At 35.8% G+C, this 15,539-nt stretch overlaps 1 protein-coding gene and 1 long non-coding RNA gene across 5 annotated transcripts in view; one reads left to right on the top strand and one right to left on the bottom strand.

Annotated features, from left to right (window-relative positions):
- The window catches only part of CEP85L (centrosomal protein 85 like), a 247,426-nt gene that overhangs the window by 20,233 nt on the left and 211,654 nt on the right, over positions 1-15,539 (bottom strand). For all 4 annotated transcript variants that reach the window (XM_033234407.1, XM_033234409.1, XM_033234408.1 and 1 more), the window contains 3 exons: positions 11,568-11,747; positions 4,812-4,964; positions 2,899-3,053 (listed from right to left, as the gene is read on the bottom strand). In XM_033234407.1, coding sequence (XP_033090298.1) covers positions 2,899-3,053; positions 4,812-4,964; positions 11,568-11,747 — 488 coding nt within the window. The remainder of the gene's footprint in view (positions 1-2,898; positions 3,054-4,811; positions 4,965-11,567; positions 11,748-15,539) is intronic.
- Positions 1-15,539, top strand: part of LOC117096993 — a 64,346-nt gene that overhangs the window by 14,484 nt on the left and 34,323 nt on the right. The window contains exon 2 of the long non-coding RNA XR_004442749.1: positions 5,852-5,979. This is a non-coding gene — a long non-coding RNA (uncharacterized LOC117096993). The remainder of the gene's footprint in view (positions 1-5,851; positions 5,980-15,539) is intronic.

Genomic DNA, 15,539 nt, shown 5'->3' on the forward strand with positions numbered 1-15,539 from the left:
TTTTTTTTTTTTTTTTTTTCACTTTTACTTTAGGTTTATGGGTACACATGCTGGTTTGTTACACAGATAAACTCGTGTCATGGAGGTATGCTGCACAGGTGTGATTATTTTGTCACCCAGGTACTAAGCCTACTACCCAAGTTATTTTTTCTGCTCCTCTCCTTCCTCCCACCCTCCACCTTCAAGTAGGCCCTAGTGTCTGTCGTTCCCTTCTCTGTGTTCGTGAGTTCTTCTTCATTATAACTTGACAGAACACTTTCTTATGCTATCCATGGAACACAGTTGCATTTTAGAAGGGGAAACAACAAAAGTAAGACTGCAGATTCAAAATAAAAAGGCAAAAGGGGCAGAGGGGGAAGGTGCTAGAAAGGAAGAATAGTAATGTTTTGTTAAAAGAAGTCACATCATTAGACAATAATTACCAAAACAAAACCAAAACAATAGCAGCAAGAAACTGGAAATAGCTCTACTTTAGCTTGAATCATACTCAAGCTTTGCAGAGTACTAAAAGGAAGACTTCTTATAAATTGGGTTTTGATATTTTCATTATTTTTCTTTTTTTCAAGAATTATGGCTATTCTATGCTTTATCTTTCAAAAACAGAAGAAATGTCCTATCTAGATTGTGAAAAGAGAACTGACAGTCCTAGATGGTACAATAAGGGCCTCAGATGTTTACAAATAATGGTGCCAGAGAAATCTGTATTTATTATCGATGTAGTATACTGCTGTGTAATACACTGTCATAATTATTTGCTTTTTTCAGTGTAAAGTATAAAACAAATTATTTCTATTTCAGAATGAGTTTTTTGTTTTGTGTTTTGTTTTACCAATTCAGTGTCAAGACACTACTTCCAGACATTTCATGAGACACAATATGCATTAAAAATATTAAAGTCTTTCAAATAAAAAAATGAGCCAGCTATGAAGAGAAGAACTGTCATGGCAAAATGCCCAATAAATTTTATTTCATATATACATTTTTAGGTTATATAACATGTTTAATTCAAAAAGTAAAGTATCTCTTAAAGTGATACCTACTACTGCATTACTAAGGAGCTCACCCATCTTTTTTACTTTAATTTTCATGTCTAATGGGAAGCTTTTCTTATTTATTGTATAAATTGCAAAGGTTCTTAAGTATTCAGAGAACAGGAAGCTTAGAAATATTACATAAAACAGATAAAAGTAATTATATAATTCACAGTCACATATACTACTGAAGTTCTTTGGAACTAAAGGAATATTATATTATAGAGCTGAAAAAACTGTGATACCATCCTCAACCCTTTGATCCTTCATATCTATTTGAAATCAAGAGAAATTTTCAGACATGGTATCATCTCTGATAGTATCAAGATGAAATTTAAAAGTGGAAAATGTTATCTGAAATGCACCGTACTAAATCTTTCCAAAACAAGAATATGAGGCTCAGTGTTTCCACAGAACCTAATAAAAGATAAAGTCTAAATAAAAGAGAAAGCATATAATCATATAAATATGTAAAAGCACACAACAGAACAAAGCAACATTCAAATTATTTTCAGGTGTTGCTAATTCTGTTCCTAAAGCAACATAGCTTTAATTTATAATTATAATGCTCTATATGACAGAACAGATATAGTGTCTCTTTTCATTTTATCAGTAAAGATGAAAGAAAAAGCTATATGGTTGAATTAGTGCAGATCAGGAAGCTGTTCTGACACTAAAGAACAGGGCATAAGATGAAAAGTTATAGAAAGGAAAATTTAAGAACAAGCAGCAGAAAATAGGAGACAAAAGCAGAATTAAAGGTATATGATTTTTTTTTGGGAGCTGAGATGATGAGAAACATGTGTTTTCTCATTCAAACTGAATTGTCCCAGAAATCAAAAATTTTTTTGCACTGAAACCCAAGGAAAAAAGTAGGACAAGGCATATCTAAGACTCAAAAGTAGTAGTAAAGCAATATTGATATGAAATTAACACAGAATCAGATGGATTTTTATTTAAAAGCTAAGAATAAATTGAATTGTAAAATTGATGTAAGTATGAAGATTGCATTTCTTGCATTTCGCTTCTGTTCCTTTGTTGTTTTATTCTTCAGGATAGTTTTATCTATTTATAGTTGGTAATAATAAGGTTTAAGTTTTGCAAAACAGAACATCCATATCTATACATATAAAATACTTCCTTAGGTTTTTCAGGGATCCAATATTAATTTCCAAGTTTAATAAACACAAACTGAATTTGCAAATGGTACTTTCACAACTGTATTAATTGAGTCCCATGAGGCAAGATATGTAAGTAAATCTGGAAGATAGATGGCAAAACTGCTGTATCTTTTACTTGCAGTAAAGTGAAATAGGAGCCAATTACTTCAATTTGATATATTCCATTAAGGAGTGCAGTTTGAGTATTTTGCTGGCCCCTTTTTTGTTATTTACAATTTTTACTTATTTTTTTAATAAAGCCATTAGATAAAGGGTTTGTATTAATATTTTCAGTCTTCATTTGTATGAGTTTTTATTTTTACTATTTTCAACAGAAACTTTCGGCAAGATATCAATATACTGTTGAGCCTCCCTAATCCAAAAACCTGAAATCTGAAATGTTTCAAAATCCACAACTTTTTGAGCATGGAAATGACGCTCAAAGGAGATGCTCATTGGAGCATTTCAGATTTTGGATTGTCAGATTAGAGATTTTCAGTGGGTAAGTACCTGGCAAATATTCCAAAATCCGAAAAAATCTGAAATCTAAAACATTCCTACTCACAAGCAGTTTGGAAAAGGGATGAGCATCCTGTAGTACATCCTTAAATTAAGGAGAGTAAAATAACTTATAAATTAGTTTAAGTAAAATGTTTTATGAAAAATATGAATAAAATAACATAAAAGGATTCAGAAAATTTTCTTACCTCTGAACAGTAGTTACTAACTCCTTTTCTTTCTTTTTCTGGCATATTAACTGTGTCTCTTTATCTTGACACTGCTTTTTGATCTCTTCAATCTTTTTTTCTGTATCTATCAAAGCCTCTTGTAAATTCTTATTTTTTTCTTCCAGAATCTGCAGCTAAGGAGACATTTTTTACAGTTCATTACACATGAAATATTAAATATGCTTCTATTAGAAACTGTTACTGTGTTGGCAGGGATTGACAGACTTGTAGCTAAAAAAAAGAAATCACACTGCATTTTATCTACAGTATTTAACACTCCCATCTCCTCTGTGTGAAAGGCACCTACAAGAATGGAATTACAAGGAAGAGAATGGGGTTAGAAATTTGTAGAAGACGGAGAAAGGTTAATATTCTCATTTTAAATTTATTTTTCTTTTTAATTGTAATAAATATATAACTTTATACTGTCTTAACAATTTTCAAGTGTACAGTTTAGTTGTGTTAAGTATATTCACATTGTGCAACTAATCTCCAGAACTCTTCATCTTACATAATTGAAACTCTGTATCAATTAAACAACTCCCCATCTATTCCTCCCCCCATTCCCTGGTAACCAACTTTCCACTTTCTGTCTCTCTGACTGAATTCTTAAGGTATCTCATTAAGTGGAATCATACAGTATTTGTCTTTTTGTGACTAGCTTATTTCACTTCGCAAAATGTCCTCCAGGTTAATCCATATGATAGCATGTGTCAGAGTTTCTCCCCTTGTTAAGGCGAATAGTATTTCATTCTATGTATATACCACCTTTAGTTTACCCATTTATCTGGTCATGGACACTTGGGCTACTTCCACCTTTTAGCTATTGTGAATAATCATGTTATAAGCATGAGTGTACAAATATCTGTTCAAGACCCTTAACTGCCACCCCAATGGATGTTAGGTATTTTCTTACATATTTTGTAATACACATTGCCCTCTGTTCCTGCTCATGCAACCTCCTGCAGTCCTTAAGTTCCTTCCTGACTTTAACCTTAGTTTTTACAACTTATAAATTAATGTAAAATAGAGAATGCAACATAGGTCTTAAAGTATGCACAGTGACACTCCTTAGATTAGACTAATGATTCTCAAGTGGGGATAATTTTACCCCCAGAGGACATTTGGAAATATCTGTTTACGTTTTGGGTTTGGGATAAAGGAGAAGGAGCATTGCTATTGGCACTTAGTGGGTAGAGGGCAGATATGTGGATGTAGAAGTACACCCTTCAATGATCAAGGCAGACCCCTGTAACAAACAGTTATCTGCCTCCAAATGTCAATAGTGCCGAGGTTGAGAATCCCTGGCTTAGAACAACTCTGGGAAGAGAATGAAGAGTAGATCTAGTGGATTTATAAATAAGGTTTCAAGACAGTGGGCCTCACCTGAGTTAGGAGAAAGACTCTGAGGTATTGTTAAGAAAAGAAAAAAAAAAAAAAAAGTAGAAGTCAGAGGAGTGAATTGAGGTCATAGGTCAAGGTGAAAGAAAAAATATACATATAAAGGTTAAGAAGAATGAAGAAAATAAATAACTAGAAAGATACTCAACAAAGGTCTTGTCGAGCCTTGGTAAATCCTAGAGATTGTTGGAAAGCACCAGAACTGGGGGTGTGTGCATGTGTGTGTATGGGGTAGGGGTTGGCAGACTGGTTTAGAAAGTAACTTCTACAGTAGTTAACAGAGTTACAACACTGTTAATAAGGTAATCACTTATTAACAGACAAGAAATATCTACTTATGCATGCTTAGATAAACAAAGTTTCTTATTAGAATTAAGTCCCCAAAACAGCAATTAAACACATAGATTTAATTTATAGTTAGCCAAATTTCTAAAGAGTCAAGTTAACATGTTTTCATGTCATTTAAAGATAAGCATTTTATTTCATGTTACCTGTAGACTCTGACTCTGTACATCATCTAGAGTTGGAAGATCAGCCAGATACTTTTCCAAGGTCTCGATTCTTCTCTGCTTTTCTTTATTTTGTTCGGATTCCTTCTGGCATTTCTTTTTCAGACTACTAATGTACCGATCTCTAGTTTTAAGCTAAAGAAAACAATTACGAATCTTCATTAGTTTTGAGTCATTAAAAGACATAACAAAACCAACACTTCACTATTAGACACTGCTGAATTCACCAACAGTTTCAGGTTATAGCGAAGGCCACTAGCAACTCAATTAAGATTTACCTTATTTCATTCTAAGATTTACACTTGCCGGGTGTGGTGGCTCATGCCTGTAAACCCAGCAGTTTGGGAAACCGAGGTGGGCTGACCAGCCAACATGGCAAAACCCTGTCTCTACTAAAAAAATACCAAAAAAATTAGCTGGGCATGGTGGCACGTGCCTGTAGTCCCAGCTACTTGAAAGGCTGAGGTATGAGAATCACCTGAACCAGGGTGACAGAGGTTGCAGTGAGCCGAGATCGTGCCACTGCACTCCTGCCTGGGCAACTGAGCAAGACTTTGTCTCAATTTAAACAAAAAACAAACAAAGATTTACACCTAAAAAAAATTATGTCACTGAAATCAAGAGTTTAGGGGGTATTTGCTTTTACCATGGATGGCATCCTATAAATTGCCATCAATCAAGGGGCAGTAGTGATGTAGTTTTTATTGCCTACACATGTGCAAATTTGGTCAAGGCTGTTCATATCCTTGTCATTTCAATATTGTTATATATATGTACAAACTATGTGTTGAGTTTAAAAGATGTCTAAAATGCCTAAACAATGTTGCATTACAATGTAGTATGGAACAATGTCATTGGGTGCCCAGACAGGCACAGAAAAAAAGCCTTTGAAATCACTGAAGTATTCATCTCTGAAGGAATGACTCCGATTTCTTAGTTTTTGCATAGCTATACCCAAATGCTTTACGTGAACGAAGAGAGGAAGATACTGCAAGTAACTAAAACTATTTCGTTATTAACAGACTTGCAGAGAAATTGCTTATCGTGCACCAAACAATGCAACTAAAGCTGAAAGAATATACCAAATACTTAGGGGCAGATAATGGACTAGTGAAACTAATTCACACCTCAAGCAACACTACTGTTTAAGGTACTGTGTCATAATTGAATTTGTAGCATATTTTCTTTCTAAAAACCATAAAATAAAGGTGTCTTACTATTGATGTCATTTTAGGATTGATAAAGTATGGTAACTGAACACTTATTTCACACATGGTATGTACACACATGATAATGATTCTAGTAAATCCCAATTCATACAGGCTGAAAGTCAGATTTTCAGGTATTTTACTCACCATTCTATGAAATATGCAATCTTTAAATTTCATATCTCACAGTCAAAGCTCTTTCACATTTACTCCTATTTACCTTAAATTACCAATCTTCCAAACATTTAATCCTCTTTTCAAACTTACAGCGTTCTAAAATATTTTTACAGTGTTTTCCCATATTCACTGGGAAAATAACTGGTAATAATTAGCAGTAAGATAGGTTATTCTTTCAAATTTTATTAAAGCTAATACTTGTTCTTTAGCTTTAATAAAATTTGAAAGAAACTAGTTTCTTTCAGGCATTTTCTAATTTCTTTCAGGTCAAATGTATAACAATTTTTAAAACTTCATGTGGAAAAATTATTCATTTCACCAGTGATGTTAGGATCTACTTATGACCTTTGGTAAGGAGCAACACTGGTAAGACAAACACATCCTATTATTTATTGAGGCTTTCTTAGGATTAAAGGTAAATGTGCTGGTGTGACAGTTTACCCTGTGATCTATCAGAATGGAAAACCTTACATACTGTTGGCACTGGTGGTGACCATATAATACAATCCCTTAATACAGGTGAGGCTCAAAGATCTTTAGTGACTTAACAAGTCATAAAATCAGAAGTGGAATTTGAATCTAGATCATCTGACTGAAAATCAACTTTCTTTCAGTTCTTCCTTATGACTCATTATCAGGTTCTTATTTCAGTAACCAGCTGTGCTTGGATTCCCCATCAACCGAGCCTGCTCTCGTCTTCGCAAATGACCCTGTACATTACAGAGGTAAACATGATAAAGCAACCTATGTTTACTTAATGCTAACTTGGACTCAACTGTCTAAATGTATTAAATGTGACAAAATGATGCCTCAAAAAGCAGTGACTGGCATAGGTCTGTGTGCAAAGATGTCCTACTGTTCTTCTTTTTCTTTTGGTTGGCCAACTCTCTTTGCTGTCACATCAAGCTTGCTTCCCTTGATCACAAATTGCTGCCAACACTCTCCTACGGGACACTGTCTCTGTTATTTGTTGGTCACATGTTGATCATACATATTCACTGGGTCTTGGGTTTTTTTTCAGCCCTGCTCACAGATAACAAACTCTTTGTTTTGTTTTTTGGTGTTTCATTTTTTTTTAAACTGCCAAGTTTGTGTTGTTCCATACAAATAGAGGTTACTCAAGTCTGAACTGCATTAATCACCTCCAGATAAATGAGGTGTCATTAACAAATCTTCTCTATTCTATTCATACAAGGCTAAGTTTTTCTTTTCAAAGAAGAATGATGCAATACTGATATCATTCCTAGAAGGTAATAGGAAGGACAAGTTTTATAAGAGGTTCACAAACGGTTACTTTTCTTTATTGTCTGTCTCTTTAAAGAAAGAACTCAAAAGAATTCTATTATTATTATCACATTGTTTTTTCTGTCATAGAATCTGTCTTTGATAAGGATTACAGAGTAAATGCCAAAAGAAACAATATGATCCAATCTTGTGTGGACCCAAAGTGCTGTTTGTTTAGTTGATTTGTTATCAAGGAGCCTGTTCTTTCTAACCTATGTGCTCCCTTCAAGAACTCAAGTCATCTCCATATGCCCTGACACAAACTCTGCCCTCTACATTTATTCCCTCTCCTCAAATTTCTCTGGTATATTATTTCCATTCTTAATTGCCTCACTCACACAGAAGCTACTCCTCTTCTTTTCCAAGAGTAGCTCTACCATATTTACATCTGTTTTCAACCCTTCCCTATATCTCCTATGAACTTGCTCCATTATGCACCCACTCTGACAACTCTGATCTCTCTCTCATTGTTTTTTCCCTAGTCTACCTTACTGTTTTCTCTTCCATTCTGGCAAAAATTACCTGACAGAATACATTCAATATGCCAGGCACCATGAATGGTGCTACATATGCCACAGTGACACATTCAAATACAATCCCCCTGCCTTCAAGGAGCTTAGAGAGAAATTTAAAAAATAAGGATTATACAAATTGGGTTGAGCCCTAGAAAAAAAAGAATAAAATTCTATAAGCATATGAAAGGAGGAGTAGAAGGGAAAAATATTAAGCTAGATTTGAACAAATAAATAGATGACTTGAAAGTGGGAGAAAAAAAGCAGCCACGTATTTACCAGGCAAAAAGGCCACTCTGTGTAAAGATCCTGATACCAGAAACAAAGCCTGAGCTGTCTGAGCAACTGTAACACCCAGGGTATCAATACACAGTTTATCAGAGAAAGATTGGCAGAACCTACGGATATATAATTAGGAAATGTATTTCAGGCCATGGGAAGAATTTGATTTATATTTTTAAAGACCTGGGGAGTAGTGTCAGCAAGATGGCAGAAGAGCAAGTCTTGGACTCTCCTTCCCCCCAAAATGTGGATTCAATTAAAAAAATAATAAAACCCCCAACATGAACAAATTCCCTTTTTAAGAAATCCAAAAACTAGTCAAGAAGCTATTGTATGGCATGAACCTGGGAGGCGGAGCTTGCAGTGAGCCGAGATCTCGCCACTGCACTCCAGCCTGGGGACACAGCGAGACTCCGTCTCAAAAAATAAAACAAAACAAAAAAGCTATTGCACTCTGGGTGAATGCAAAATCAGGCACATTGAAGCAATTAAGGAAATGCAAGACACCTTCTGTAATCCTACCCCCAATACAGCATATGATCAGAAGGAAACCTGCTGGGAAAGAAAATAGTTGGATCACACATCCAACATACCAACTTTTCTGGGTGCTGTTCAGAAGACTGGCTTCTGCCTTGCCTGTCTTGGAACACAAATAGGACCATGACACTCTTGCTGCCTGGGATCAGTGAGATCAGAGATGAGGCTAGCAGTTTCCATAGTTCACAGCTCCAGCTCAGCACACAGCAATGAGTGGAGACAGATTGAAGTTTCTCCCTGTACAGGGAAAGCAATGGACAGAACATCCAACAATCTGACTTTTCAGAAGTCTGGTCAAGAGACTGGCTGAAATTTTGCTTGTCTGAGTACTGATGGGACCTAGAATACTCCTGAAGCCTGAAGGATGCTAAGAACAAAAAAAAAAGAGTTAAACTAGTACAAAGATATGAAAAGCCCCCCTCTCCGGCAAGACTGATTAGTGAAGGTCTTCCCCTGTTTAAGGCTAGTCTGTGAGGAGTGGAAGTGATAGCTATTTTATATAATATACAGGTATCAACTTAAAGAGTGAGGAACAATTGGTCGGGTGCGGTGGCTCACACCTGTAACCCCAGCACTTTGGGAGGCCAAGGCGGGAGGATCATGAGGTCAGGAGATTGAGACCACGGTGAAACTCTGTCTCTACTAAAAATACAAAAAATTAGCCAGGCTCAGTGGCGGGCGCCTGTAGTCCCAGCTACTCGGGAGGCTGAGGCAGGAGAATGGCGGCGGACCTTGCAGTGAGCCAAGATCGCGCCACTGCACTCCAGCCTGGGTGATAGAGTGAGACTCCGTCTTAAAAAAAAAAAAAAGCAAACAAAAACATAAAGTGGGAAAAAGACACCCTACTAACAAATGGTGCTGGGATAAAGCTGGATCCTCATCTCTCACTTTATACAAAAATCAGCTCAAGATGGATCAAAGACATAAGTCTAACACCTGAAACCATAAAAATTCTAGAGGATATAACAACATCAAAAAAACTCTTCTAGACACTGGCTAAGGCAAAGAGTTTGTAACCAAGAACCCAAAGGAAATGCAATAAAAATAAAAATAAGTAGACGGGGTCTCATTAAACTGAAAGGCTTCTGCACAGCAAAAGAAATAATTGTCAGAGTAAACAGACAACCTATAAAGTGGGAGAAAATATTTACAAACTATGCATCCAACGAAGGACTAATATCCAGAATCTATAAGGAACTCAAACAAATCAGCAAGAAAAAACAAATAATCCCCATCAAAAAGCGGGCTAAGGGCATAAATAGATAATTTTCAAAGAAGATATACAAATGACCAACAAACATATGAAAAAATGTTCAACATGACTAATTATCAGGGATATTCAAATTAAAATCAAAATGAGATACCATCTTACTCCTGTAAGAATGGTCATAATTTAAAAATTTTAAAAAACATGTTGGCATGAGATAGAAGGGAATGTTTTTACACTGCTGTTGAGAATGTAAACGAGTACAACAACAAGGGAAAACAGTGTCGAGACTCCTTAAACAACTATAAGTAAGACTACCATTTGATCCCACTACTAGGTATCTGTCCAGAGGAATAGAAGTCATTACATAAAAAGCACTTGCACATACATGTTTACAGCAGCACAATTTGCAATTGCAAAAATATGGAACCAGCCTATTAACCAATGAATCAATAAAGAAAATGTGGCGTGCATGTATATGCGTGTGTGTATGTATACCATGAAATACTACTCAGCCATAAAACGGAACGAAATAATGGCATTCATAGCAATCTGGATGGAGTGCGAGACTATTATTCTAAGCGAAGTAACTCAGAAATGGAAAACCAAACATCATATGTTCTCACTTTTAAGTGGGAGCTAAGCTATGAGGATGCAAAGACACAATAATGCTATAATGGATTTTGGGAACATGGGGGGAGGGGTGTGAGAGACAAAGGACTACACACTATAGTGTACAATGTTTAGGTGACAGGTACACCAAAATCTCAGAAAAAAACACTAAAGAACTTATCCGTGTAACTAACCACCTGTTCCCCAAAAACTATGGAACTATAATTGAAAAAAATAAAGTAAGCATTGATGAGCAAGAAAAAAGAAAATCATGGTGATCTGCTCTATGACCACTTGAATGGGAGGCTCAAAACTAAGCTGAGTAGATTAAAAGAGAAGCCTAAAACCACTGCTGCCACTATGCAGCTCATGAATCTGTACCTCTTCAATAAGTTAGGGCTAGGCACATGTCCTACTTAATCGTGAATGATAATAAAATGGAACAAAATATGTGAAAATACTTTTAATAAAGGCAGAAAGATCAAACAGTGTTCCTGTCTGTATATTTGGCTTTTAGCTTATTTTGAATCAGGGGCTTCAGTTTAATAACTTAAGTTGCATCACTATTAAAGATAGGCCACCTTCATTTACCAACCCTTTATGCCCAACATGCCAAAAAAAAAAAAAAAATGAAATCATAGATTCAATATGGAAAAGAACAGTTATTTGGTGTACACAATTGATTTTTAAAAATACTTCACTATTTGTTATAAAGATATACAAGAGCATTTCTATCCTCAAAGAAAATCCTTGGATTTCTACAGATAGCAGAACGCTTCTCAAAAGTTACTACAAATTTAATCACCTCCACATAAGCGTATATATAACCTTGGTATGACACCTGACACGGTAAATGACAGACAAATAATTATACGCTGATGAAATGTTGACCTAATTCAATTTTATTACAAATACCTACTTTTTCTTCCAGTTTCTTCTTCTCTTCACTAAATAGGCTTAATCTTTGTTTGAGAAACTCATTAAGCTGTAAAACTTCTTTCTCAGTAGATGCAAGCTTTTGCTCAAATTCCCCTTGTTGGGAATGGGAAACTGATTCCTCTGAAAATGGTGTCTGGAGTGAAGTGTTCTCATATTGTGGCTGTTAGGAAAGAAAAAAGGAGGTAAGACTTTAAAAGTTTCTCTTGAACAAATGTGAAGAAATTGGAAATGAAGTGTAATATAAGGAGTACATATAGGTTGTATGAACAGACACACCTTGATTTAAATTCCAGTTCTCTTGCTTCCTAGTTATGCACCATAATTAAAGCAAATTATTTATCATCTCAAAACTTCAGTTTTCTCATCTCTAAAACAGAAACAATAAAGCCTACTTTGCAGCATTTTTTGAAGAAAGATAAAGTATGTAAGGTTCCGAGCATATAGGAGAAATTTCATGAAAGACAGCTATTATTTGACTTAAAAGTATACTTCAACATGTAAATAGTACTATATATATTAACCATATAAAAGTGAAAGTTCTAAGTAAATAAATAAAAACTAAAGAAAAATGTCTTCACAGGTAATCATTTCCAGCTAATACTAAATTCAATATGCACTAATAGAATGTTTCTCTAACTAGAAAGTAAGATCCATGAATCAGGGATTCTTGTCCATCTCAAAGTGTCCATCTTATATTCCCTATTGCATAGAAAAAATGGCACAAAATAAGCACTCACAAAATAATTGTTGAATGAATAAATGTATTATTGCTTCTATGGGCAAAGCTTTGAAGGAAATTCTTTTCAAAGGGAAGATATTCCCTCTCCCCTATGTAGATTAAAATCTGGAGGAGGAAGGCAGGAAATACAAATATTCCTTTAAACAACCCAGCATGTGGTTAAGTGCTGTAAAAGATATCAACAAAGTACTGTAAAAGCAAAAAAAGAGGTTATTTTTCCATTTATTTAAAAAATATTTACTAAGCACATATGTTAGGCATTGTGCTAGATGCTGGGGATTCTACAGTTAATAAAATAAGATCCCACTAGTTTAATGTGTCACACACAAAAAGACCAAAAAAAGACAATGGAAACTAAGTGCTAAGATAGTTACATGTGCAGTAGCTAAGGGAGGGTGTTACAGAAGTAAACCTGAACTAGGCCTTGAAGAACTGACACTTTCCCAAAAGGTAAGCATGCAATTCAACCATTACATAAATAGCATTTATCACGTCCAGGCTAATTCAAAGATGTCAGACTCACCCTTTACAAACTCAAATTTTAATCAGAGGCATAAGAGAAGCCTTTAGATGATTATAATACAGAACAGAATGAATATGGTAGCCAAATAAAGGCCATGTTAAGTACAAAGTATTGAGAGGAAGTAGGATACATGAAGACATTGAGCAAATGACGAGAAGGCTTTTCTGGAGAGGTGGCTTTTGAGACAGATTTTGAGAAATAGGGAGATTCTGGCAAGAATGGAAAAAGGAACAGGCATTCCAGAAAGAACATTTTTAAAAAGGTTAAAAAGAATATACAAAGAGTATCTTGTCATGTTTATAGGTTACAAGTGGGCTGAATAAAAGGGAAAACTTACAAATCTAGGTCTCAACCTTCTTGTAGAATTCCAAGAATTGTGAACTTGGCTTTGTAAATCTCTATATTCCCCGGCATTCAGTCTAGCGTCTAGACTCTCAGCAAGTCTGATGAAAGGGAAAAGAAGAGAGGAAAAAGACAGGAGAGTGCTAGAAGAAATAGGACAAAGCTAGATGCAGTGAACAAGACTCACTGAGAATGAATATGGATGTATCATTTAAAGAAATTATTCTAATTAATTTAGCTGAAAAGAAACAAGGAGCTGAAACAGAGCATGGAGAACTGAATGAAGAAACTGGAAGCAGGGTGAGAGGATTTAGAGAAAATGATTGTTTAAAGATGTGAATGGAAAATTAATATTAAAGATAACCAAGGTTTAAGATTTTGTCTAAGTAACATGAAAGATTATATTCTGGGCAGAAGTAAATATAAAGAAGAACAGTCGGTTATATAGAAAAAATAGGTTATACTTAAGCAGATATACTTAATATAACTAGAGTCTATGATTATGATTTCATTTGAACGTACAAGTAGAGATGGACATCAGGCAGAAAGGTAGATATGGAACTCAGGAAGATGGCTAGGCTATGAAACTATAAAAAGTTAATACAGACTTCCAGTTTCTAGCCCGGAATGTAAAGAGGTCAGAAGTCACCACTCAGTCCTAAAAAATAAAATAAAAAGCTGAAAAATCTGAAATATCAACAAGTCTTCTAAAACCTATGAGAGAAATGAGGTCACAGAGCAAACTGTTGTCTCCAAAACTGGAAAAAAAGGATAGGTAGAAACAGAGGATCATAACCTAATAAAGCAAAACCCCATAAGCAGAAGAGCTAGGGTGGGAAAATCTGTAACTAATGAATTGCTAGAGACTTGGTGTAGACAAATCTGAGAGTTAAAAATGCCATGGGGACCCAGTCACACAGGAGGCTTCCACAGTCTGTGAGTTTTACCTCCAGGAGTTCTACAAGATCTTCAGTGAGTATCAGAGGAAAATCCCCTCCTGTTTCTGGCAAGGGGACGGGAAAAGGAACCATTTAAAATATGCCAGAGCATTCTGTTCTTAAAAATGCTTGCCCTCAGGAGAAACTATTTTACCAAAGCCTAAACTGCTGGGGTTTCATCAGAGCTTAACCTAGTTGGGGTAAAGGAAATAACCCAACTCCAGCCAACTCCAGCCTTCCACATAGAGGAGGGTTAATACACAAATCAAGCTCCTTTTGGCCTTCCCTGTGGAAATACCAACTCCATCACCCTCCTGCTATCCTGTCCTGCCTAAGGGTGGGGAAAGATGAAATCTTAGAAAACTGAAGTTCAGGTCGGGTGCGGTGGCTCAAGTCTGTAATCCCAGCACTTTGGGAGGCCGAGACGGGTGGATCACGAGGTCAGGAGATCGAGACCATCCTGGCTAATCCGGTGAAACCCTGTCTCTACTAAAAAATACAAAAGAAAACTAGCCGGGCGAGGTGGCGGGCGCCTGTAGTCCCAGCTACTCGGGAGGCTGAGGCAGGAGAATGGAGTAAACCTGGGAGGCGGAGCTTGCAGTGAGCTGAGATCCAGTGGCCACTGCACTCCAGCCTGGGCGACAGAGCGAGACTCCGTCTCAAAAAAGGAAAAAAAAAAAAAAAAAGAAAACTGAAGTTCACAATCCAGAGGAACAAATTCACCAAAAGATTGAGACCTAATCACAGGACTATAGAATACTTCCCCCTTCCCTGTACACCTTACCACTGCATTACTGAAGCTCTATTTACTACACTTATTAAACCTTGGACATCATGCCTACTTTCTACAAAAATCACAAGACATGCAAAAAGGCAAAAAACACAGTTGAAAGAGACTGAAAACCATCAGACACAGAGTCAGATATGGCAAAAATGTCAGAATTATCAGACCAGGGATTTCGACAACTAGGATTAATAAGATTATGACAGAAAATGTAGACAGTATACAAGAACATACAGATAATTTAAGTGTAGAGATAAAAATTCTAGGAAAGAATAAAAAAGAAATGCTAGAGATTGAGAACACTAACAGAAATGAAGAATGTCTTTGAGGGACTCATTAGCAGAGTAGACCTGGCTGAGGAAACAATTCCTGTACTTGGGGATATGACAACAGAAACTTCCAATACTGAAAAAGAGAGAGAGAGAGAAAAAAAAAAAACTTAAAAAACAATATACAAGAACTGGGGGAAAACTACAAAAGGTATAAATACATGTAACGAGAATAGAAGGAGAAGAAATAGAGAAGGGAACAGATGCTATATTTGAAGGAACCATAACTATTTCCCCAAATTAACATCAGACACCGTACTATAGATCCAGGAAGGTCAGAAAACAACAAGTAAGACA

Source organism: Trachypithecus francoisi, unplaced genomic scaffold (assembly GCF_009764315.1).
Source record: "Trachypithecus francoisi isolate TF-2019V2 unplaced genomic scaffold, Tfra_2.0 Lachesis_group15, whole genome shotgun sequence".
Classification (NCBI taxonomy): Eukaryota; Metazoa; Chordata; class Mammalia; order Primates; family Cercopithecidae; genus Trachypithecus; species Trachypithecus francoisi.